Genomic DNA, 26,597 nt, shown 5'->3' with positions numbered 1-26,597 from the left:
TTCAGAACTGTTTAGCTGTATTTACATTGAACCTTATGGGGGAAATTTACCTCAGGGTGCGACCAAATTCGGAGGGCGGATTAGCCGTATTTACATTGAACCTTATGGGGAAATTTGCCTCGTGGTGCGACCATATTGGGAGGGCGGAACGGATTAACTATATTTACGTTGAACCTTATGGGAAACTTTACCTCGACTTGAGACCAACTCGAGTTGCAACCAGAGTCACGGAACGGATTAAGTTTATAACTAGAGGTACCACTGTAGTTGGGGCTAATGAGCCAAGTGCTCACACATGATGGATACTGACTCAGCACAATGTGGGGGATATAAGCAGCCTGCGAGCTGCTGGTTATGGCTGGGTGTTGCTGTGAGTGTTACTAAGAGCTGTGGAATAGGTTAGTAGGTAAGATATAACTTGTGTATATAGCTGTATATAATATAGCTTGTAGCTTTAACTAAATCAGAGTTCAGTTGTTTTCTTTCTTCCTGGACCACATGAGGACTGGCTCAAGGTGTGACTCTGACAATGTACACTGGTACCTCTAGTTACGAACGCCCCTCCTTACGAATTTTTCAAGATATGACCAGCTCCAGCCCCAAAAATTTACCTCTACTTGCGAACTCCGCCTCTACTTACGAACTGGATCCGCGGCCATTTTCCCTGCTGCCACGCGGTCGCAGCTTCCTGTGGGCGAGATCGCGGTAGCAAGGAAACGTTCGGTGAGGCTCGTGGTGTGTTTTGTGGCGTTTGGAAGGTTTTTGTGGCGTTTGGAAGGTTTTTGAGGTTTAAAAATAAAATGCATATGTTTCAGAACTGTTTAGCCGTATTTACATTGAACCTTATGGGGGAAATTTACCTCAGGGTGCAACCAAATTCGGAGGGCGGATTAGCCGTATTTACATTGAACCTTATGGGAAAATTTGCCTTGTGGTGCGACCAAATTCAGAGGGCGGAACGGATTAACCGTATTTACATTGAACCTTATGGGAAACTTTACCTCGACTTGAGACCAACTAGAGTTGCAACCAGAGTCACGGAATGGATTAAGTTCGTAACTAGAGGTACCACTGTATAATGTATGTAAGGTTTATATTTTCACAAACACAGATAATGAAATACAAACAATAAGATAGCTGACCATTATATATGAATCAGATCAGAATGGTCTTAGTTTTCCTCATATTTTAAATTTTATTTCAATCTCTGATCATAATATTTCTTCAGAGTGTTAGATTAGCAAAACTCAACTTGCAGGTTTACTAGCACTCAATTAAAAGAGTAAGTAGTTTATTTTATTATATAACCAGTTTTATTTTATAAGACAAATGTATCTTTATGTGTTTATAGGGGACTGTAGCGCTTCCTCATACATTTGATGAATTTTTAGTCTCTCTGAATTTGGTATGTACATTTATGAAATATAGATGTGTGTTTGTATGTGTGTGTATGAAGACAGATTATTGGACTGAGATTTAAATTGATCATGGATGTTACTGATACAAGTTCTGAAAAAGGAGTTTGAATGAAGATTATGTTTCAGATCTCCAGGCCATTGCAATGAAAAAATAGTGTAGAAGTGAAAAGCTTTCCATGGAAAGTCACTGTTTAGTTATTCTGTCTTTTTCATATGTAGGATTTAGAGGTAATTTAAGAGCTTTTATATTGTAGAAGTTAAGTGTTATATCTTAGTGGTTTAGACTTTGAATTTTACTGACTTATTTTGCAACTAGGGCTAAATCTATAGATAGACTTGAGATGGTCCGAAAGAACCCAAGTTCCTTCTCTCAGCTCTGAAGTTCACTAGATGGTTTCCTTTCATCTAACCTACCTCACAATTTTAAATGAAAATAAAAAAAGACAAATCCTGTATGTCACAGGTAAGGGGACCTATGGTCATCCAGATGTTACTGAGCTGCAGTTCATCTTGCAATTACCCATTAGTGGCTGCAATTTCAAATATTCTGTGCTGTGAAATTTGTGAGGCTTTTCGATCCTTTTCAAGACATACTGAAGGCTTTTCAGTATGAATGTTGGATGAATGGTTCCTCTCTCCATTTTTTAATTAATATGTTATTTAATTTATTGTTTTTACTATTGTATTTTAGTAGATTTAATAGCACTTTGAGATAAGATAGAATGGGAAATGGTATGAAAATTACATAAAAGTATTAATAATAAACACCAGGGATGGTGATTGTGCAGTTTGAAACAACTGGAGGTCTCTAGATTCCCCTGCTATAGATTAGCCACCTTAGGCTCTGCAAAGGAAGAAAGAGATACAAGTGTGTTGGTTAATGCTGGGATTATGTGCTCTGGATAGCTTATTTATTTATATTTCAAATTTAAGGAGTATCTTCAGGGTGCCAACCACCCCTAAGGTTGGTTACCCCTGAAGCCCTATGCAAGCTGGCAGAGCCAGGTCTTCACCCCTTTCTGGAATAGGCTAGGATAGTGGGGGCCCACCTCACCTTTGCGAAGAGAGTATTTATTTATTAATTAAATTTATTTATTAAATTTCTCTCCGCCCATCTCCCCCCAATGGGGGACTCTGGGCAGCTCACACAAAACATTAATACCATAAATATATATAAATACATAAAACCTAAATTGTATTCCATAGGGTGGGAACAGAGAAGCCCCTCTTCCTGGACCCCACTAGTCAACATTCTTTAATTGATGGGGTCTGTAACGGACCTTTCCTGCCTGACCGGGTGGGACAGGTAGATGTAATGGGGATGAGATGGTCCCTCAGGTAACCTGGTCCCGTGCCATGTAGGGCTTTAAAGTGACAGTTTCTTGAGGAGGGGGTGCACCAGTGCCTTTTTAAAGGCAGCTGGAAATCCTCCCTCCCTCAAGGATGAATTCACTATCGCCTGGACCCACCCACGTGTCACCTCCCGAGCTGCCTTAACCAGCCAGGAGGGGCATGGATCTAATTGACAAGTGATGGCATTTACAGTCTGGAGGACCCTGTCCATTTCTTTGGGCCCAATAGGGTCAAACTGTTCCCAGATAACAGGGTAAGATGGAATTTCTCAAAGGCAATTTGGAAATGTTATGTGAGATAGAAAAAGGTAATTTGGCAATTAGGAAATGCGGTGTGAAAGAAAAAAAAATTATGGCCCAACAAGTAAAATATGAGTTGCAATTTCAATACATGTCTTATTTTTTCACACGAGCAACTGTGTAAAAGGCAGCTAGTAGCAACTGGGAAACATAACTTAGCAAAATTTTCCAATGTCAAGTGCTACGCTTGGTGGTTCCATATATAAAACATACAGTTAACATTATTTCTGGTTAACATTTATTTTGTAATTGCTATTATTTGCAGGATGATTGGCCAAAATACCCATATTTGCCAGAGGTGGATCCCCATCCGTTGGTTTCCCAGATAACAAATGACTATCCTTTAGGTACTGTTACCCAGTATCTTTATGATAATGCTCCACTGCCCTCTGAAATTATTTCCAGCTTGGAAAAGAGAATAGATGAATGCAAAATACAAGTTGAGGAGCATGCTAAACATGTATTTACTTTGGAATCAGAAATAGATGAGCAACCAGAACAAGGTAATTCCGTCTCTTAGCTAACAGGACCATTTGTGGGAAAATCAGTATGAGTTAATTTTATGTTTCCTGCTGGAAGCAACAACCTATATTGAATAATGTCTAAAAGAAAACATAAAAACAATTATATATTTGTTTTTCTGCAAATGCTCTGTTTCTTGCATGCAAGTCCATAGGTTGCCGTAATGCTCTCACTTAGCTTATGATTATAGTACTATTTATATTCCCCTTAGAATCCATTGAAAAATATCCCTCTGGTGAACAATGGCAAAAATAATTATTTTGCTATGCTAATATTATTAGATTTTCCTTTTAAACACAGCAGTGTAAATTTTTCTGGGATACATTTAGACATTTACTATCCAGGCACTAATCAGCGACCCTGTATCCACTTAACTACACTGACTACTATGCCAGGGATTCAAGTAAAGTCTCCACCATGTCCTGTTTGGAGGCCAGCAGATACTTGGCACTTGCCTAGAAAGAAAGCAGATGTGTCCTATTTGATGGAGTTGATGGCGATCAGAAAATTAGGCTCAAAAATTGTGGTCTGGCTCACACCAGCAGGGAAATTTTTTCTTCAGTGGCCAAAGTGGATTTGAAACACAGTTTTACCTCTCATTTAAAATTATGCAGTGGCAAAACAGTCTCATGTAGGAGTATTCTTTTAAGGAGATGTTCTACTGAATTACTATCTCTTGCCTTCCATAGGAGTCATTTTTTACATATTTAGACTGCAGTCATCTGAAAGATTGTCTGATCCTTGATTGTAAATAAATATATATACGTGTGTGTATTTATATAATTTCTGTAGCCACCCATCTTAACCAAGTGACTGGGTGGTGAACAATTTTAAAATAATAAAAGCAATTAAAAACAATACAAAAATAAATATATACAGCAGCTAAGAAAATTATCTTAATAATCATCAGTATAGCTAGGAGACGGGGCCCTTAACACATTTGAGGCCCCAGGCCCGAGCACATAGCCAGGTCTTTAAAGCCTTACATGCAGGGCTTTAAAGGTGACTACCAGCACCTTGAATTGCACTTGGAAGCACACCGGCAACCAGTGCAGCTCATGTAGTAGGGGTGTTATATGTGTCACATATCTGACACCATTTCCTACCCATCCAGCTGTATTCTGTACCAGTTGAAGCTTCCAAATGCTCCTCAAGGGCAGCCTCATGCAGAGTGCATTGCAGTAGTCCAAGTGAGAGGTTACGAGGGCATGGGTGACTGTGAGCAAGGCCTCCTGATCCAGGAAGTGTGTGTCTGTCTATATATCGGGCATAAGCATACTTTCAGTGGCTTAGAGCTTAAGTGCTATTGGACTCAATGAGATTTAATTTCTGATTAATGAATACAACAGTGTGATTAATATTTGGGCTTTGGAAAGTTGTTTATATTATGTGGTTCAGGTGTTAACTTACTTTAGGAATAGTAACTAATGAATTTCTTAGTTAAAAGCTTAGCTCTGTTCTCATACTGGCCAGTCACTTCAATTATCTAAGATTTCTTCATTGTGCATGATTGAAAATATAGGTAACTATTTTCCCCCCAAAATAGAACTGTGTTTTACATCTGAGAAGATATTTAAAATTCTTAGCTTCTTTTGTTCTTGTTTTCAAGTTGATGAGGCACTATCTCCTGAATCACAGGGTATTTTGAAGAAAAAAAAGAAAGAAGTGAAGGTAATTCATGTACTGGATAACTCCACCCCCGCTTAAGAGATTAATTGCTACATTGATAGAGCTGGCACTTCTGGTAAGATGTGTACCTGCATTGCTCATAGGACAAGAAAGGCCAAAATGATTTATGCATGAAAACCATTCCCTCGCTGTTTTTTTCCCCCTTGATTAAGTGAGGTGGCTTCAAACAATCTGCTTCTCCTGGTCTATTCATTCAGTATTTTGGATTAAACTGATGCATAAATGGGACCTATGAGCTTCTTGTAAGTAGATAAAAGTTTTATTTAAATGACAGGCCAATGAAACTGATACGTATATAGCTAATAATATTTGTATTCCCTCTATAAATACATTCAAGAATCTATCAGAATAGTATGTACAGTCCATCTTCCCTTAAGCTCTCATAGCAGAGTGATATGGATGCTACATTACACCAGTGTATGGGGTTTTTGATGACTTGTGTCCTCCCCCTTGGAAATTTCTCTATTTCTCTATATATCTGGACATACATCTGGTCTAGATCCATATCTTTATAATGCATTTGTTTAAAATGTGTTTCAGTTTCCTACAGATGCCGTACAAGACTCAAATGATAAAAACTTGGAGGTAAATTTTACAAATATGTTGTAGAAATCAGTGATGAAACAAAATGAAATTAGTTTTTATTAGAATGCACAAGAAAGGGAAAGGGATAAGTTCCAAACCACAGGGAATAGAGCAAAGCTCTAAAAATTAATTGAAATGAAGTATTTATCATCTCAACTTGAATGTGTAATTAAGCAATAAGACTACCATTCTGAAATAAGATATTAATTACAGCTTTTGGCTTCTCCAAGCAATCATTTTAAAACATGGAAAATTATTTTGTTCGAGAATGTTCGATCCCTTTACATATCTCTTGCTTCTCTGTTGCAGGGCAGTTGGTCTGACACTTATAAGAGGCAGATTTATCAATACGTTCAGTCATTCGTACTATCAGAGCCAGGCTCTAAATTAATTGGGTCTATGCAACATGCTACACCATAAATCATAGTTTTACAATATTGGTTGGGGTAAAACCAAACCCATATTATGGCTTAACAAGATGTGCAAACTCAATAATTATATGAAGTATGTTTAATAATTTTTAAAAAATCTGTTCTGATCTGCCTGCTTGGTGCTTCTAATAAAGAAGGTGAAGGTATGGTTCTGGGCTGGGTTGGAATGGCTGCATATGTGGAGTCACGGGTCCTTCAGTTGCTGTTCCTTCCACCCAAAATATGCTGCTAATTGAATAGCATCTGAGTGGTCAGTAGGAACAGGACATTTGAAACAAAGGGTTTAATCTTATGTGCTTCTTTGGATTAGGAATCCACATAATTAGCTTTTTCAGAAAAAAAAGTGGCTGGTGCTAGGAATGCATTTCAAACTTCAATACTTCATGAGGCTTGTAAGTAGGGATCACGCATTGTGCTAAGCCAGCACATGATTGATTTTGGCTTAGTATTGTGTGAATCATTGTAGTCTGGAACCATAGTTTATATGTTAGGGTTATACGGTCCAACTAATTATAGTTTATTCAATCATCCATGCCTTGGTATGATGTCTGATGTCAGTTGTTTGGACCTAATACTCCTTAGATATATTAAAATCAACTAGGTAGGCTGACTATGTGGCTCTTTTTGTTTTTTAGAATTACAGTTTTCCTGGCTTCAATTTGCGGAAACTTACAAAACTTCCAAACAATCTAGAACCTGCACAACTCTGGGATATGGTTCTAAAAGTCCAAATTTTCAAGGTATAAATTTTAATTTCACTTATATTGCAGCACCAAGTGGAACACAGGTTTGTTAAACAGGAGGCATCTGTAAGCAAGTGAAACATTGGGGCAACTTTGGGATAAATATACTTAAGATAAGCCTTGTGAAACATGAGAGGGGTCACTTCTTAAGAGATATGTACCAGAGTCCACTATAAATGCATTTAGCCCTTAGGAGTGCACTTTACATTTTAGAGTTTTCCTTCTCCATTTTCCAACTTGATTTATCTAATGTTTTTGAAGCAGTGGTGAAACTGTGTGTTTATGCATTATGTCATTTTACTGACTCACATGTTTTGACAAAATGTCAGAATTATTATGGTAATTATTAATTTCTTATCACTTAGGGCCAACCATTGTCAAGTATGAGAAGAACCAGTTTCATAGGATGGGAAAAGAGACCTTATAAGTTGATCTGAAGCCATTGCAAATAGCTTTTTCATCTAAATAATGGCACTTTTTGTAAATCTCTGCCAAATTATACTTGTGTAAATATACTTGTAGAAGCCAAACATTATTTTAGATCTAAACATCCTTAAGACCAATAATAACATATTAACAATCAAGACTGTTTTTTTTAAATCTCATAAAATATGCATTCCAGTTGCAGAGCATAAAATAATTGCCTATTGTTAAGAAAGTGAATATCAATCCAAGTAATTATTTGATGTCAGTTTTAAAAGGGTTATATGAGGTTGCAGTTGTAGTTGTTAGGTGATAGCTTTTCTTGTAGACACTCAGTGAAAGACTTAAGGAACTTGATTTCATTTTAAAAAATCAATTTCTTGGTTTTAGGTCTGTAAATATTCTTTTCCAAATGAGATGCAGTGAGTTTACTGGAATTTTAAATTAGGTCAAGAGATAATCACAGGTAATTGCAAGCTGAATCAATCCAACTCAGCTTCCTGTGTTGCTTTTGCAACAAGTGGGTGATTACCTGAGTGCTGCAGAACTGCAGACTTGTCTTCCAACAAACCCTGCTCTTTTTGAGCCCCATCTGCAGAACCTTGAGACCCTGTCGGCTCCTGAATGGCAAGGTCGGCATCTGTCGAGCCCTGCTCTTCCCACTGAGAGTTTGACTCATCAGGCAGGCCCATAACAGGCTGGCCCTATATCTCAACTCTAAGGTGGGCCAGGTATTGACATTTAAAAAGAATAGCATGCATGTCTACATGAGTCACTTTTATGATGCAATGTTGTGGCCTCAGTCTCAGCAGGTAAAACACCCGGCAAACTTTATCTGGGCTTAGCAACTAAGAGATTCAGACTTCATTGGTACTTTGATGGTCGATGATCAGATGTTATGGGCCTGCCTGATGAGTCAAACTCTCAGTGGGAAGAGGAGGGCTTGACAGATGCCGACCTTGCCATTCAGGAGCTGAAAGGGTCTCAAGGTTCTGCAGATGGGGCTCAAAAAGAGCAGGGCTTGTTGGAAGATAAGTCTGCAGTTCTGCAGCACTCAGGTAATCACCCACTTGTTGCAAAAGCAACACAGGAAGCTGAGTTGGATTGATTCAGAACTTAAGCTACAGCAGATCCTCAGCCCTTGCATGTGCAGAAAGATCAAGTGAACAGAATAAAGATGTTCAGTGAAGTTCCTCAAAAGAACAAAGCAGGAAAATGACATGCCTGAGTCAACACTATAAGAGAAGGGCCTGGGACTCTGATCTCCATCAGAAAACAACTTTCCACCTTGCACCTGACTTCCTGAATGTGTGCGGCTTCTAAGTTCCTGGCTGATCTCTGGACTGGTACAAGACTAACTCAGTTCAGATTCCTGGATCTTGGATTTGTCTGGAGAGAACTTGGGCTTCAGAAGTAAGATTAATTGCTTTTCCTGACTCTCACATTCCTGCCCAGTGGTGAGATTTAGAGCTGCCATAAAGACTTCTGATCTACATCTGACCTCCTGCTCTTGTAATTGCCAGCACAAGACACTACAGAAAGGGCTGGATGCTAGATTGGGTCATTTAAAAAAAAGCAAAAACCTGAAGATGGCAAATAGCTTCTATATTGTTGCCAAAAAAACTTACACATTTTATTAAGTCACCAAGAATCAAGCATGATTTGAAAGAACTTTACTTCTACTGTAGCTTATTGGATTTGTCAGATATCATTTCATGGAAACAAGGGGGGCAGAATCTGATCTTAGATTCCTCTTCAGAAAATCGAATAAAGCTGCTAGGTTTTGAGGGACAATCCAGCATTAATTACTTCTTTTTCTCTCTCTGCCTCACAAGATCAGCTCAAGAAAGCAATTGGCAAAATATTACAGTTTGTCAGAGCACTCCAAATTTGGAATCTTCCAACAAGGCCATAAGATTGCTCTATTGATTGGTTGACAACAGTAGTCATATTGGTTAGCCATGTGTAATGAATTGCATGTAAGAAATCTCCAAATTTATAAAAAATAATCCCCAAAAGCTGGACATTAACATAGAGTTTATTTGTGTGCAGAACTGGCCAGAAGAGAAGTATATTGAATACTTCACAAATGAACTAAAAAAAAATGGAAGGAGTAGCTGATTTTCTCTCCTCAAATGACATCTTTGCACTTTCTGTAATGCAGAATTGAATAGAGATGGAAGGAATGCTGAATGAACTGGTATCCTGGCATCACTAGCAGATTTACAAGTACTTAAGAATTCCTTGTGGCTCCTCCAAGTCAGGCAGTAGTTCAGGAATGTGTGTAAAAAGCCCTCCAATGTGCAGATACTTATCTATGACTGCATTTATTATATACTCCATATGTAACCAAGGTTCTTGAGATAGCATTCTCAAACACAAGCTGGACATATGCGAAGATACTTTTCTTCCTAATCGTCCTTAAATGTTCCAGCTATCACAGTGCAGCTGAATCTCCTGACTGGCTCATAGACTGGTGCTTCCCCATTGGATCACCACTTGTTGCATCATGCAGCATTTGGCCATGTCAGCCGTTGGAAGAAATACTTGGGGAGAAAAGATGTGACAGAGTTCCTTTCCTGATCCCATTGATGAATCCTACAGGCATAGGAGGTTTCATAAGTTTTGCTTAGATCTATGGGATTGGAACCAAGATCACTTCTGTACAAGGTCTGTTCCTGAGGTGATCACCTCTGCTACCACATGACATGAATCAAGTGGTAATCCAGATCCACTATCTGTCTGCAATTTACGTGTTACAGCAAAGTAGGCATTCCAGTTTCATGCATTAGTTTCTGTTTTGAGATAACTACTGATGCATTGGAATAAATTCCTATCTATTATTAATAGCCTTTGTATTTTTCTTTAGATCCAAATAATGTTTTGGATGGACTCACCAAGATACAATACTCAGTTAATAAGATGTCTAAACTAGTGCAATAAATCAGTTTGTTCTATTTATAAATCTCCTTGAACAAATTAGTGAAGTAAAAAAAATGTGAAATAATATTTGTCAGTTTAATTCTAAATATATTCACTGTTAAGTAATAGCTGTGAACCATATTGAACATATATTGCATTATAATGAGAGCCAGTTTGGTCTAGTGGTTAAGGTCCCAGGCTAGAAAGCAGGAGATGGTGAGTTCTAGTCCTGCCTTAGGCACAAAGCCAGCTGGGTGACTTTGGGCCAGTCACTTTCTCTCAGCCCAACTCACCTCACAGGGTTGCTGTTGTAGGGAAAATAGGAGGAGGAAGAGTAGAGTGGAACCTCGGTTTACGAACTTAATTCGTTCCGTGACTCTGGTTGCAATCCGAATAGGTCGCAACCCGAAGCAAATTTTCCCATAAGGTTCAATGTAATTACCGTTAATCCGTTCTGGCGTGGAGGACAGGGAGGCGGCTATTGCTTGGAGGGATAGTCCCCCTCCCTATGACCACGTGTCAGGGGTGGAAAATGGCCTTGGACCACGTGTCAGGGGCGGAAAAATGGCCACGGACCACGTGTCAGGGGCGGAAAATGGCCACGGACCACGTGTCAGGGGCGGAAAAATGGCCGCGGACCACGTGTCGGGCGGAAAATGGCCGCGGACCATGTGTCGGGCGGAAAAATGGCCGCAGACCACGTCTTGGGCGGAAAAATGGCCGCGGACCACGTGTCGGGTGGAAAAATGGCCGCGGAGCGTGTCACGGGAGGGAAAATGGCCACGTATCCTGTTCTTACCCCGAGGCGGAGTTCACAAACTGAAGCAAAATTTTGCGGCCGGAGCTGGTCGTAACCCAAAAAGTTCGTTAACAGAAGCGTTCATAACCCGAGGTTCCACTGTATTAGGTATGTTCGCTGCCTTGAGTTATTTATAAAAATAATAAAGGGATAAAAAAATCTAAAAAAAAATCAGTGGGACTCACAAACTCACTTGAAGATGAATATGTTTGGGATTGGATAAAAATGTCCGCTTCATTTTGCTGTGTCTTTTGTTTTTTGGACAGGGTGTGAATATCAAAGTTTTGAAGCAGCTGTTTATTTCCGAAGCATCTCTTGCGATTTTGCAGGATTGTTTCTGGTGGTGGTTTCTTCATAAGTTCAAGGTACAAAACCTAAAGCCTTATCATGCCTTCCATAAACATTCATCCCTTATGAAGAAAGTAATTGACACAAGATTTCTTGTGCTGTATGACTGAATATTAGGTCACTGAATGAATTCTTCGGCATTAAATGAAACAGCTGGCTTCAGAGTAGTTTCACTTCATGTTATCTGCCCCCTAAAAGGTCTGAGGATTTCAGATATGATATTTGAAGCTGTTTTTCACTAAAGGTTTTGCCCAAGTTATAACCCCGTCTTAATGTTCACTTCTTTTTCATGCTCACAATTATTCCCACATTTAAATGCAGCTTAGGTATGACATTCGAATACTTATGAAGTTATTTCAGACACGCAAATATGTTTTCAAGCAAATCCGGTGATGCTGAATCTCTGAAAGATAGCAATTGTACTCTCACAATACACTAAACCGGTTTAGGGTGCGGTTTATTTACTTATTTGGGCTTCTAGGCCACTTCAGTCCCCAAACCCTAGTCAGGTTAATTGCATTATTATTTTTATAAAAGTTCTAGAGAAAGTTTATTGCAATCTTTACTTGTGGCATTTGCATATTACTTTGATCATAATAACTGCTAGGGACCTATCTGGGTGGGTCCAATTTTGGTAGTATGGTGAAAGTTGCTGCATTTCTAAACACTGTCATTAATTCAAGACTATTGACAACAGCTCTGCACTGATGTTTTTAATTGTAGAATATACTTTGCTTAATACTTTCTCCTGATTATTTCAAGCCTGATCAAGATGAACAGGACCACTTTTTTGACAGAATATCAGATAGCTATGTGACCCTTCTGTGGAGCATACCCAATTACATTAAAGATGCTTTTCTTCAGGTAACAACATTGTTTGCAGTTATGAATTTTGCTCCTTCCAATCCCTCTTTGTCTTGTTCAGAGAAGAGCAAAAGGTGTGTCTGCTGCCATCTTTCTATCTAATTACCTCTTAACTTAATCTGTTTTTGTTGATGAACATGCCAGAATCTTTCATTCTGTGTCATGCCTTCAGGCTCTGTTATTGCCTCTGAATTTTTTTTTTAATTATTCTTGGTAATCTCAACTACTTACTCCATAAGACCCAAGCAAAGTTTGCACGGAGATTTGTGAATCTAGCTAACTTGCTTCCCTGAATAACATGGAGCAGTAAAAATTTATTTACGTATTTGTCAGTCACTCCATAAGCAGAATTCCCTGGGTGATGAACACTCATTTTAAGAACTGCATCCTCTTGATAAGGAAAGAGGGTGACTTCATGTCACATCCCTCACTTTATCCTGTAACTAACTTGGTACCTTCTAGATATATCGTTATAAGATCTGATGGGGTTGATGTGCTCCAGGTCCCATCACTGTCATAGCACCCATGAGGTATGCCTTCTCTACTGCTGTGCCTGCCTTTTGTGACAGCCCTGCTGGCTTTTAGGAAGGCTTTTCCCACAAGCTCTGGCCCCGCTAACTTCCATGTAAGAGTGATGCAATTGTTAACTCTGGTATGTTTTGATACTGTTTTTCCTCCCTAGGCTGGTTGTCTTTTATTGTTTCAGTCTTTTTATTGTTTTTTAATCCTGTGTAACCACCCAGAGTCACAAGGAATTGGGCAGCCTTAGAAAATTATTAAGTAAAATAAATATTGGTCTATAGCTTCCCAAATTCCCAGCTAGGACATTGTAGCTTCAACTGATCTGAAAGACAATAATTGGAGAAGGTGATTCTAACACATTTTTTGGTCTCAGGTTAAGTTGCTGCTCTGTTCAGCATGTCTTCTAAGTTAATAGGGCTTTTTTGTGGTAATTTTTAAATTACCACAAAATTAGTGTGGTAAAAACTAATTAATTTTTAATTAACTGAAAAAAAATTGTGGAAGGTAGGACATCATTCTCCCTCCTTACTGATTTGCCCGTAAGTTCATTTGGTTCGCTGCCACCCAAGCTTGCTATGTTCTTTGACAGACCTTGTATTTTTCCCACAGCTGGTGATTCAGCTATATTTTGAATGCCTGTTTATTTCTATATATAAGCATCACCCACTTTTACAATTAACTTAATTTGCATTTTGGCAGATGTATCCTGACTGCTTGTCCCAAGCCATCTATGTTACTTTTTGCGAAGCTTTTCCTCAATCTTTTAATCGTTTTGATGATCAGTTTAAAGATGAATTAATGAATTTAGTTTTCCAGTGGATAAGAGGTACTGAAATATTGATAATTATTTTTCTTTGCAGTGGATGGCAATAGTGTATCTCAATAGTTTTCTATGTAATTTCACCTAGTCAGAATTTTCTCTCTCTATCAGTTCTTTGAAAGCATCATACAGTTAGAGTTAAGCCACTGAGTCCAACCTCTTGGTCACTTCAGGAGCCCAAATTAGAGTATCCCAAACAGATGGCTGTCCAGCCTTTATTTGAACATACCCCAGTAAGGTGAGCCCATCACCACTCTCAGTAATTAGTTCCACTGTTGAACCATTGTTACTCGTAGAATTTTTTCTAACATTCATTTGTAATCACCCCTTTGTAACTTAAAACCTTCATTCTGGGTCCCGTACTCTGGAAGAAGCCAGAACTGTCTTGACCTTTCTTCTGTGTGGTCAAGAACATTGAGAGACTGTGAATTCTAGTCCTCCTTTGGCCATGAAAGCCAGCTGGGTGACTCTCTCAGCCCAGCCCAGCTCGCAGGATTATTGCAGGGAAAATAGGAGGCAGGAGCATTACGTACACCACTTTGTACAAAATAAAGGTGCAATATAAATTAATAATAAGAAAAAAATTAAAATCCCCCACAAAATTAAAGAATTGTAGAACTGAAAGGAACCACAAGAATCATCTAGTCAAGTTTTTCCCAAAGTGGTCAATATCAATATCAATATCCATTATTGTTGTTGTTATTTGTAGTCCTATTAATTAAAGTAGTATTTATTAAATTATTTTCATATAATAAATGTTTGGGGCTCATTGAACAATCTGAAACTTCATGAAGGGGTTGATGAGCTGAAGAGTTTGGGGACCCCTGATCTAGTTCAACCCTCTGCAGTGTGCAGGAAAACCAATTAAACCTACTTCTGTCATTTGTTTTTTCAGGTGAAACTTACCCAGCTCCTTCATTGCTCTCTTCATTAGTTTTAATTTCTAGTGCTTATTGGCCTAGTGGTTGAGGCACCAGGCTAGAAAGCAGGAGGTGGTGAGTTCTGGTCTCATCTTAGGCATGAAAGCCAGTTGGGTGACTTCGGGCCAGTCACTCTCTCAGCCCGACTCACCTCACAGGGTTGTTGTTGTGGGGAAAATAGGAAGGGGAAGGAGTATTGGTATGTACGGCACCTTCAATTATTTATAAAAATAATAAAGGGATAAAAAATCTAAAAAAACCCTGTTTGTTTCTCTGATTTCTTCCCAAAGGGCGGTACCCAGAATTATACATAGTACTTGAGGCAGGATCTGACCAAATCAGAAGAAAGCGGGATGATCACATCCTATGATTTGGAAACCGTACTTCTGTTCAGTTGCATTTGGCTTTTTTTGCAGCCACATCACACTACTGCCTCATATTTAGTTTGCAATCAACTGCTATTCCAGAATCTTATTAGCAAGTATCATTACCAAGTCAGGTATCTTCCATCCTATAGCTGTGAATTTAACTTTTGTTTCCTGATAGAAGAATTTTGCACTTGGCTCTGTTAAGCTTGATTTTATTGGTTTCAGCTTATTTCAACATCAGGATTATTGTGAATTTTATTTCTGACTTCTAGGGTATTAGCTGTTCCATCCAATTCTATATCTTCTGCAAATTTGATAAGTATTTCCTCTATCTCTTCATCCAAGTAAATAATTTTAAAAAGTGAAAGAGCAGAGGGCCCAGGACTTGTGGCATCCCATTTATGACAGATCATTAACAAACATTCCCTGAGTACTGTTCTTGAGTCAGTAATATGCACACACTTAATTGATGTGACATTTAGTCCTCATGTAACTAGCTTGCTGCTTAGCATGTTTTGGGGTACTTTGTCAAATGCTTTTCTGAAGTCCAAATATATTACATCTACAGTATTCTTGCATTCTGTTAAGGTACCTGATAAAAAAAATAAGATAAAGTTAGTCTGTTGAGATTTGTTCTTGAATAAAAGTACCAAAAACATTTGGTTGATTGTATTATTCAGTTCATCCATTGACCCTCTTCCAGGTTTTAAGCCACAAAGGTTTGCTTGGAAAAAGTGGCATTTTTGGTGGATGGAAACACCTAGAGATCTCAAGATAGAGAAAGACTCCTTTTGCCAGATGTCATCACAGATAAATCTTGAGCCTAGAAGAAGGTCAAGATCAAGATCAAGATCAAGATCAAGAACATGTAAGTACCAGGCAAATGGATACAAGGGATTATCCAATGGTTGTTCGAGAGCTATGGGGAATGATGTATCATAGATACAATGGTGAAATTTGTAACTTTTTAAAAATATTATTTTCAGTTTTTCAACTATAGTCTTTAGATAGCAGTAACCACAAGGAATGATACTGAGCATGATTTATATAACTCTAGACTGCTGTTACCTTTTCAATGTGGGAATGCCTTGAAGATTTCCTGAAACATCATAAAGGGTATTCATGAAGAAATTCATGAGAAATGAGGCTTATTACTAATATATGTGATGCACAAACAGCAGGTTGCTTTTGCAGTCACATGCAGTTTGTTGCCTTCTAAAGATACCTGACAACATCAGGAACCCAATACTGGACTAGGTAGGCCTGTGCTCTAATTCTGCAAATTTGTTACATTTGGAATTCTTTTCACTTGCTGTGATTCCAGTGAAAATTGGTCCAATTGGAAAATTACTGTTAATCCTGGGGAAAAAAGTGTCCAGTGGTGCTAACAGTGATGCTTTTTCCCATATATTGGGGGCTAAGGGGAAGAAGCTGATTTTCATTTGGACCAATGATGCCACCATGTTTGCTGACCCTCACCATGGTGATTCTGTTCTTTAGAAGAAAAAGGCTTGCAGTTAATGTCATGCCTGGTTTCTCCATCAGAGGATCTGGCAATCCAAGCTTCATATTTGACCTGGATCAGAACGGCAGGCGAACTCTTTTTTCCCCACTTGAATTCTAATGGTGGTGTATAATGATCTGTCTGCCAAGCAAATGCAGAATAAGTATTAAAAGTGGCTTGTTTTTGCATAGCTGGTAAAGTTAGCAGCAGGTTGAACAGGTAGCAGCTAAATTAGACTGCGAAATTTGTCCTCAAGCTTGTTGGCATATTGATGGCGGTACTGGAGGAAGAGGGTGCCAATGTGAATCCATTCATTCTGGCTAGACGTTGGTTTAGGAACTGGCCTGATATTTAAGAGAAACATAGCAGAGCCATGTCTCCTATAACTTTCAAAATACTAGCAGCCTTAACTGGCAGGGGGACATGGCATTCAGATTTTTTGCATATGGGGGCTGTTCCATCTGAAACTTTCATTGTAAGAATTGCTACAGGCTGTCATTTTTGTCTGCTATCCAGTACATATTGGCAGGAGTTTTGTGTACTAGACTTGACGTCTGTCATAAGAGGAGAAAAGAAAGGGCCGCTAAGCTAGACTGTTTTGATACTCCTTTGGAATTAAAAGCATATGAAACAGATGCATCTTGATAATTTTTTTTTATAAATAACATCAACTTAAATAACTTAAAACAATAAAGTTCAATTATAACTTAAAATAAAGTTTAATGCTGTAACAACAGAAAAGCATGAATATCGGTGGAAAAAAACTTAGAAGCCATATGCCCAAACAGGAATTATATAAAAAGATAGGTTATGTTACATAAAAACCCATATGATGTTGTCTGAATTTTTTACTTCATCGTTACATAAAAGGATATTTTGAGGAAAGTGAGATGAAATACATTTCCCTTATTAATATTATTTAATATTACACTATTTTGTAACATCTTTCAGAGCAGCATTAGGCATTCTTACTAATACATATGAATACATTGCAGTGATGCAACTTTCATCTGTCATACCAAGTTTATTGTCTGAATACCACAGTGATCCAATTTCAATTTGCTTTAATACTTATACCTTTTTTATCCTGGGAAGTATTTAATACTGCTTAGCCTTCGCAACTCATACCGACTTGATCATCTGAAGACTCAATCCAGCAGCCATCAAGTCCGTCATATTTTACATAACCTTTTCATCTGCTTTATTATTATTATAGCAGCCATGTTTAACGAAGCAGATAGGTTTATTTTAAATAAAAGATCGTCAGATAATCAAGTCATGACAACGCGCAAGGGTAAATTTAATTTAAGAATCTGCAAAGCTACTCTTATGCTAACATAAGGATTGTACAACTCTTTACAATTTTTTACAACTTTTAGTTACTAAATCTGAAGTAGTGTATATTTTCATTTTTTTTTAAAAGCAAGTCTCTTAAAAATAAAACAATGCTCAAGTCCAGCTTGTTCAGTTTTTCAGTAGTATTCCAGCTTGTCTTCCTTGCACTTTCAAACAGTCCCCTTTTCAAATGAGATATATATTTTGCTGGAACTGGTTGTCCATAGTTAATACAAGATTAGGATACTGCAAATGGAAGAAAATGGGAGGAAGTATCTTCTTTACTTGTTTTTTGGCCTCTCTTAGGGGCACCATTCTGTTTTAATGCGATGTACATCTCTTTCCCTTTGTGTGTCCAGTTTGCTGAAGCATAGGTGTTATAATGATTTTCTTGAATGAATTCTACGAAGTTGCAGTCTTCATTGCACACTTTCTGTTTTTTAAAAAAAATGAGGTGATCAGTTGAATGCTGAAATACCTGGCAGTGGTGTGTAATATTTAACAAAAACTAATTGCCCTTGAAATATGCAGATTAAACTACTTGAAATGTACCTACTGGCTGTGCAAATTTCTTACACCTTTTAATAGGGATTGATGTATCAGTAGCGTTCCAGATGTTGCTGAACAGCTTATGTCATCCAAAGCAAACAAGGTCAATGGCGTGGGATGCTGGAAGTTGTAGTTCAGCAACATCCAGAGAACCACAGAGTGCTTATATAATAGGGACTTCCAGTTAGTCCATTTAATCTGTATTGGGGAGCAAGGCAGCATGAGGGTGGCATAGCTGGGCAGGAGAAGAGCCTAGAGCAAATAGGCAAGGGAAGTAATTAAGAGCACAAAAAGAATCCAAAAACTGCCAAGAAGAGTTATGGATCAGCCTGCCAGCAGCTTCTTCCTGCTCTCTCTCTCGTGCGCACTCGCGCTCTCTCTCTCTCTGTTTAATGTGGCTTCTGGGAGAATGAAGTCAAAACAGGGAAAACTCTGATCTCCAGTAAGTTTGCATTCCAAGGCAGCTGTCCATAAATGAGAGCAGTTCATAACAGCTACCAGTGGGATGCCATCATCCAGCAGCTCCCATGGACTAGGGCCAATGTAGTATAAAACACAGCTGATCAAAAAATATCAGGAGCAAACATATTTTTCATCAAATGCAAGCTGCTGCTAACAATTATGCCAGTACCTTTCCATAAAGTTTCCCAGACTTGTTCATAGCGAGAAAGTATTCACTTGCCACTCCTTTGATTGCCACTATTCCAACTGCCACCGTTCGTATTTCGAGAATACCTGTAGGAAATAATAGCGAGGTCTATTATCTCTACATTTGGCTCTCCTTATGATATAAAATTGCAAAGCTATTTGTTTAAATGACTTTGTTTCTTTTTATTTATAAAACTTGCTACTCTTTTCATAAGGAAGGGATAATAAACATAATAGGATCGTACATAGAATTCCCCATTGTTTTAAAGGCTATGAATGCATGTCTGGTTTACACCAGAAGAATGTTCTGGGGTATTATATACATAAAGTGCATTCATCTCCACACGAGTATGTGAATGTAGACATTAAATGTTTATGTTACTATTCATTATTTCGTTTCCAAGTTGTATAGTTAGGATTTTCATCATTTGTAAAACAAATAAAATACCTTCTTTGATTAGAGTTGCTGTTCAGATTGAAGTGAATGTACTTCTGTTGAACATTCTAAATACAAGGTTTTGAAAATGACAAGTATAGAGCTTAAATCAAGATTCATAGAATTAGTTTTTTTCAACAAAGGTACTTTGAAAGGATATATAAGAAATTTACCAGAGGCATCCTCTCTTCAGGAGCACTAACCTTAGAACTTGTAAATGATGGAAAACAGATCATGGCAACTACAAGAAGATAAAAGTATTTGTCTGACCTTTATGGCCATTAAAAGCTGATAACCTCTGAAAATCAATCTGTGTCATGCAGAGACACGCTTTACTATTGGATTTTTTTTTTCAATTAGATCCATTTACGATACAGTTAGCAAACTCTAGCTTTCATTTTTTTCTTCCCTGAACTAATATTCCTCAACCACTAGGGAAATGAGCATGCAGAAACAAATTGCTACAACCAATGGATATCTAATTCTGCTTGATGGGATTTTGAATGAAGATGGGTTGGAGCTTTAGAGAGGTGCATGTAAACAGAGATCATGCATTGAGGTAATCCATGTTGGCTTAACCATAGTTTACCCAATAGATCATACAATATGCTAAACCATGTTTTACAAGCTATAACGGATGGCTGCACACAACAAGCTAAACCCAAGGACATTCAAATCACATTTATGGCATATTGAAAAAATAGATAGATAGATAGATAGATAGATAGATAGATAGATAGATAGATAGATAGATAGATAGATAGATAGTTTGATGTGGAAACATTGCCATTAAATGATTTTTGATAAATTGGCATTCCTAGCAGTATGAAAGTGGTGTTGGTTTTCTATGTTAGCTGAATTGCAGTTGATTTTTCTATTGTCTGGCATGTCTTGGCGCATAGCTCCCACCGTGCTTTGTCCATGTTAGTGGCTCTGACAGTGGCTATGCAAAAGGGAAAGGACTAATTGTTTAAACATACTTTTTCCAATTTTTAGGCATTACTTAAAATAAGTCTTATAAGTAGAGAAAAACTTTCAAAGGTACATGGAAAAAGATTGAGAAAATAGGCTGACCAACTAAGCACCAACATCTTTCTTTAAAAATTAAATTTAAAAATCATGCCACGATGTTTTTATTTCATTGAAGTACAACTGTGCAATTATTCTAAAGTTTAGGTGAAAACCTCATGAAGTTAAAGACTAAATGAACAACTGAATACTTAATCAGGTATATGACTTTCTTTCCATCTGTGGAACTGGTGACTGTTGCTGTCAAAATTCACAGCAGTGACCAGCTAGACCCCGAGAATGGCGAATTTGCTGTTCTGTTTCCTGATTTATGAGCCATTCTCCTTATAACTGAGTCTACAACAATGACCTTAAGGTACTTGATGTACTTGAATATGAAGTGATATTTGCTCCCCAAAATGGTTTAAATGATAGGTAAGTACAATAGAATTGGTGACATTTTTATAACATTAAGCTGTGCTCAGATTCCAAAGAACTCTGTTAATTTTTAAAGATTTCTCAATAACATATGTACATATGGGTATGCACACTGCATGCTAAGCAGTTTATAACATAGCATCCTGGGAAGGGCAGTCTTTTTAGATTTTTAAAACCATTTGAGGCAGTGCAAATCCTAAATGCAACTTAAAGCTCTTTGAAACTTGGTGATGACCATCAGATGACCATTTGAATAAATATGAATAATAAATAAGGATGTTGATACTGTTCTAAATGTGTTTGCTTATAGTCTAATGAAAGGTGCTTAAATGATCATCTTGTTCCATGATTCATTTTCAGGATGCTATTCATTTAGTGTTAAGAGTTTCTAAAAAGTGTACATGTGGCCTTCATTTCAATATTTAGATAAAAATTTAAGCGTACCAAAGGAGTATTATATGCAGATATCTTCAGAGATTATAATGATGCCATTATTCTTTGAATATAAAATACTTCTAGATGTAGTCAGTTTAGTTTTTTAAAGTAGTTTTATGCCTTGAGCATTTTACTTGTAGGTTTGATGTCCACTATATACCTTTTACAAAGCTAAAGTAGAATCAGTCTGGCAGAAACAGCACTGTTGTTGAGATATTGCAGTATATTTTTACTAATTTTCAAATGTTCTCACACAGACACAGACGTATACACACAGAACACATTTGGCAAATCACTACATGTTTCTTTGAAGTGAAAGGCTATTGTGGATGTACAATGCCTATAACTATCTTAGAAGTGCATTGGAAGTGATCATAACACAGGTCTGGCAATCCTTAATTCTATACTGTATAAAATTTCTAAAAAGTAATTTGGTATGAAGTTAGTAATGTTACTGTATAATATACTGGCTAATTCCCAACATTCTCTCCCCATGTGTCATAGAGCCCTTAGTTCTATCGGTTTCAAGAACATTCAGAAAGAGCTTTCTTTCTTTCTTACAGGTTTTCTCCAGCTTGACATTTTAACAAATCTAAGAATTGATACAGGCTTGCCTGCTTTAAGAAATGGCAATAATATAGATTCACTGCTGATCTGAATTGCCATGTTAAACAATTCCACAGTATCCTCTCTCTTTTAAAATGAGAATCTGTATCATGTCCTTGAAGTCTTGAGTGAGATATTCCATAGTATGTTTATGGTAGACTGTATGGGAGCAACTAAACTGTAGAAAACCAACATGTTTGTTATGCTGTTGTATTTGAGTTGCACCAACTGAAACTGAAATGCAGCTCTCATGGAGTCAGCATAAAATCCAAAATAATGTAGTATGATTGACTAAGCAATGCTGTCAAAAGTAATGCAAATTAGTCTACAGCATAACAATATTCCCCTTTACACAAACATTAGATAATACAGCTTGGTGTTCTTTAATCACAACACAAATCCACCTTTATCTGACTTCAAATTTGGGAATTGCACTGCCAGCCTCTTTTCAGGACACTTCATTTGAAAAGGTTGATTTAGAGGCTCAACTAAGGCAAAGTATTATCATTTTCCAGCCATTTCCATGTTTGCTGGCTTCCAGAAAGAGGAAGCAAACAAACATTGGCTACAGAGCAGGTTAAGCTTTGTGCAAGAAATCCAAAGTATAATGTAAGTTCAAAAGCAAACTTACAAACCAACTTCTATTTCTGTGATGCTGCAAACCTATCTTACATGGTAGATGATTATTGGCACCCTGGACTAGTAAACGTTATATATTTAGGTGGTATATGTACCACCTAATTGCCATATAGAGCAGCAGTATAATTTGAAAATTTGGGTGGGGGGGTATATTTAGAACTGTTTAGAAATAAAGCTGCATGGTAGAAGTTATGATGATGAGGAGGTATATAATGATATGTGAAGCTGCCTTGTATTGACCTAATACACACATTGTGCTAAGTTACAGTTCTTTAACCATGGCTTATTGAATACAATATAACTGGATTTGCATTGTTGGGTGAGCTATAAGCCATGGTTTAAAATCACAGGGAATTCAATAAGTCAGAAGTGCATAGACCACATTTTTGGCCTGCACACTGGGGGAACCCAGTCAGTGAGTTAAATCACTCGTCCATCTAGCCCAGCTGGCTGTGGTTATTTGCTTTAGATTGTGATGTTAGAACTGAACACAGAATTTTTTCCAGATCAAATTCAGCTACTCAGTTATGGCTTCTTCCCTACCAGCTGTGCTTCTGTTCAAAAGAAGAAATCCAAAAGTACCACTAACAAATGTGATAACTAAGCTAATATATGATGTGAGATACTTTTTGTTTCAAGGGCATTCATTCATTCATTCATCTCAGAATAACCATACATGTTAGATTTTAAGGACTTCCAAAGGAGGTTTCCACATACATTTGGAAACAAAAGAAGAAAAGATGAAGCTTTCAAGGGATGATGATTTTGATGTTATACCCAGTTGCTTGAAACGCTTTGACATATGAAACATTGTCCCAGCCTCTGGAATAGCATTCCCCACCCCACCTCACCCCAAATGTGCAATCGGCCCCTTCACTTCTGGCTTTAAGATTAAAAACCAAGAGAAAGACATATGCATAATAGAAATCCCCCAGATGGCCACCAGAAACATTTGATCCTGGTTAAAAGCATAGTGGAATAGTGCTATTTTAACATTTGTATGAAATGTTGGGGGGAGGGGCTGCTCGTACCTTTACTGGCAAGCAATCCAAAGTGCAGAGGCCTCAGCGGAGAAGAAAGGCTGCCTATAAGTAAATTTCTTACTTGTTGATTGATTCCAAAACTATATGATTATTTTTCTTTTATTTTCTTCCTTCCTTCTAGTATAACTATAGTTAGGATTACCCTCAAACTTCTAGTGCCAAGGTATGTATGTATGTATGTATGTATGTATGTATGTATGTATGTATGTATGTATTTTAATTTCTATAGCCGCCCATCTCAACCAAGTGACTCTGGGTATTAGTATTAAGGGCACTTCTGTGTCAGGGTTTATACCAAATGGGATCAGCTCTGGATTTATTTCAGACTCTTCTTTGGCATCATACATCGGTTTTTGGTGCTGCATTATTGGGAGGCCATTGGCAGGGTTTCAATATGGCAAGAGATTGTGTGACATTTTTCTTTCTATGAACCTGTAAGTTGGTGTTTAACACATCTTAGCATTTGGCTAAGATGCTGTGTTATGAAATCTCATATTTTTTGTCTTTATTGGTGAGCTTTTTAGTAGTCACTATTTTTTTTCTGGAATTAAGAGCACTGCTTGCTTTCTGACTGTCTCTCTGTACTTTAAGGCCAAAAGCCTTAGAGAGAATTGTGTAGTTTTGACAGTTTATATAACAATGGTACCTGCATATTTATTTCAGAGAACCATGATATTACAAGGATTAAATGAGTGCACTCAAAGAAGACAGCAATCCTAAACTCTCATTGATTTCAGTAGGGTGTATTTCAGAGTTAGTATGCACAGGATTAGGATCCATCAAGACAACACTGCCTATTTAAATTAGGTAGATGGGAAAGGACTGTAGTCCCAATGAGGAACTGCTAATACATCCTTCAGTGATTGTAATACAATTTGCATGTTGGTTGTGGCTTAGAAATCTCAGTATTTGAGGGATTAGCAGAACTGCTGCAGTTCATTCTACATGGGGCTGCCCTTGAAGAGCATTCAGAAGCTTCAGTTGGAACAAAATGCAGTGGTGTAGGCAGTTATGGATATTTTTCATTCAGAACGTGTGACACTTCTGCTCCGTGAGTTGCATTGGTTGCCAGTATACTTCTGGGTTCAATTCAGCTATACACATATAGTTACCTATAAAGACCTTCATGGCTTGGGGTTGGATTACTTGCGGGACCATCTCTCTCTCCAATCATATCTACCTGTCCTGTTAGATCCAACAGGAGAGGCATGCTCCAGGTCCTGTCCGTTAGGGAGTGTCAACTGGAGCCAGAAAGAGAGCTTTTCTGTCATGGCGCCCACCCTCTGGAACATAATTCCCCCAGAAATTAGACTTGCCCTGACCCTGCTGGCTTTTTGTAAAGCATTGAAGACCTGGTTTTTTAATCAAGCCTGGGGCGCCTGGGTCTGTGGTTGAGCCCATATCATGGTTGTGCTAATTGGTGTGTGCGTGTTTAATCTCAGCTGCTGTATATGCTATTATTTTGATATAATGTTTTTATCTTGTTTTTACTCATTGTTAGCCTCCTAGAGTCATATATTTGAGATGAGTGGCTGTATAAAGTTAATAAATAAATACATACATACATACAATAGCCAACGATGATAGGATTTATAATCCAACAATATTGCAAGGAATATATGTTACCTGCCTCTCCTTTACCACAATAATATTTTAAAACAACCCTGTAAAATAAGTCAATATCATTTCTTTCTGACTGGGAGTTCTGGGAGTTGTTTCCAAATCAAAAGGTCACTAAATTGGAGGAAGGTGATGTAAGTGAAGGGAATATTTTATATTCTCAGTAGACACTAAGTTAGAAACCCAACTGAAATATCCTTTTGAAAGATAAGATTATTATAGCATGATTTATTCTTGATAGATCCAAAAATATCAAAGAATTTAGTTGGAGGACAGAACAAAATAAATATGGTGGTTTAAATTTGACTTCTGGGCTAATCTAGGGTTAAAAAAATAATTAGCACAGGTATGTGTGTACCATCAGCTTTCTCCATCATCTTCATATTGGAATGGAATATTAATTCCAGTACATCTGGAGGACATTATGTTGGAGATTAAGAAAATGACTGCAAATAGAGAAACATAAATTTGCTTTCAGCATTCTATTCCATTTCAATTTTTTTTTTTTTTTTGGGTGCCTTTGAGTCCATGTTCACTCCTGGTGACTACCTGAAGTTTTCTTGGGAATATTTCAGAAGTGGCTTGCCATTGCCTTCTTCCTAGCCTGGTGCATTAACCACTATACCATACTGGCTTTCTATTTCAATGAATACCTCATCATGATTAATGTCTTGTATAATACTAGGTTTTCAAAAAAAAAAGAAAAAAGCATTGCAGAATATGTTAGAACTATGATATCTGTTGAAACTTAATGCTGACTCTACCTAGAAGTTAACATAATAGTAACTGACATTCCTGAATATTGTACTAACCAAGGACTGCAAAGAAGTTAGAAAACCTCTCATTATTATATAAGCAGGCACCAATATACTTTTCCTAAAGCATCAGATAAACAACCAATCACTAAGAGGCAGGGACTGGGGAACAGCTGTTCTCCAAACTGAAAAGCAGTGTAAAACAGTCTATTAAATTACACGTAGACTAATGCTGAGAACATAAGCAACAATTTTCCCAAGCCTGACAGCATGTGTTTCCAGCTGTCAAGAACTATATGGCTTTTCCTCATGTCTATGATTTTCTAACCACTTTGATTTCACTGGCATAGACTTGAAGAGAGGAGATCAGATCTGGCAACCTCAGACAACAACAGCTTTCATCACCTTAAAGCTGACAGAAAGCCACAAGTTTGCTATGGCTCTCTAGTTTTTCCTGTGCGCACCTTGTACATTTCCTCTGTCTGACATAGAATGGCAATAAAAGGAAGTGGGTTTTGAAATGTGTAATGGCCAGGAATACATTTGGAGATAGAC

General features: G+C 37.7%; 2 protein-coding genes across 6 annotated transcripts in view; one reads left to right on the top strand and one right to left on the bottom strand.

Annotated features, from left to right (window-relative positions):
- The window catches only part of FAM227B (family with sequence similarity 227 member B), an 86,864-nt gene that overhangs the window by 2,014 nt on the left and 58,253 nt on the right, over nucleotides 1-26,597 (top strand). For all 3 annotated transcript variants that reach the window (XR_015797497.1, XM_088148582.1, XM_088148581.1), the window contains exons 2-10: nucleotides 1,352-1,405; nucleotides 3,336-3,573; nucleotides 5,202-5,263; nucleotides 5,822-5,866; nucleotides 6,933-7,037; nucleotides 11,451-11,549; nucleotides 12,295-12,396; nucleotides 13,618-13,744; nucleotides 15,730-15,894. Coding sequence is in view for 2 of the 3 variants with exons in the window: in XM_088148582.1 (XP_088004708.1) it covers nucleotides 1,352-1,405; nucleotides 3,336-3,573; nucleotides 5,202-5,263; nucleotides 5,822-5,866; nucleotides 6,933-7,037; nucleotides 11,451-11,549; nucleotides 12,295-12,396; nucleotides 13,618-13,744; nucleotides 15,730-15,894 (997 nt within the window). In the remaining variant the exon portion in view is untranslated. The remainder of the gene's footprint in view (nucleotides 1-1,351; nucleotides 1,406-3,335; nucleotides 3,574-5,201; nucleotides 5,264-5,821; nucleotides 5,867-6,932; nucleotides 7,038-11,450; nucleotides 11,550-12,294; nucleotides 12,397-13,617; nucleotides 13,745-15,729; nucleotides 15,895-26,597) is intronic.
- Nucleotides 17,224-26,597, bottom strand: part of FGF7 (fibroblast growth factor 7) — a 31,493-nt gene continuing 22,119 nt past the window's right edge. For all 3 annotated transcript variants that reach the window (XM_088148578.1, XM_015887414.3, XM_007424289.4), the window contains exons 3-4: nucleotides 19,046-19,149; nucleotides 17,224-18,298 (exon numbers count right to left, since the gene is read on the bottom strand). In XM_088148578.1, coding sequence (XP_088004704.1) covers nucleotides 18,104-18,298; nucleotides 19,046-19,149 — 299 coding nt within the window. In that variant the 3' untranslated portion in view covers nucleotides 17,224-18,103. The remainder of the gene's footprint in view (nucleotides 18,299-19,045; nucleotides 19,150-26,597) is intronic.

This window comes from Python bivittatus, unplaced genomic scaffold (genome assembly GCF_059951505.1).
Source record: "Python bivittatus isolate LINGU-HERP-01145 unplaced genomic scaffold, Pbiv_v1 ctg000530_np1212, whole genome shotgun sequence".
Lineage (NCBI taxonomy): Eukaryota > Metazoa > Chordata > Lepidosauria > Squamata > Pythonidae > Python > Python bivittatus.
The sequence above is the reverse complement of the archived record's forward strand: the minus strand, read 5'-3'. Positions and strand labels throughout refer to the sequence as shown.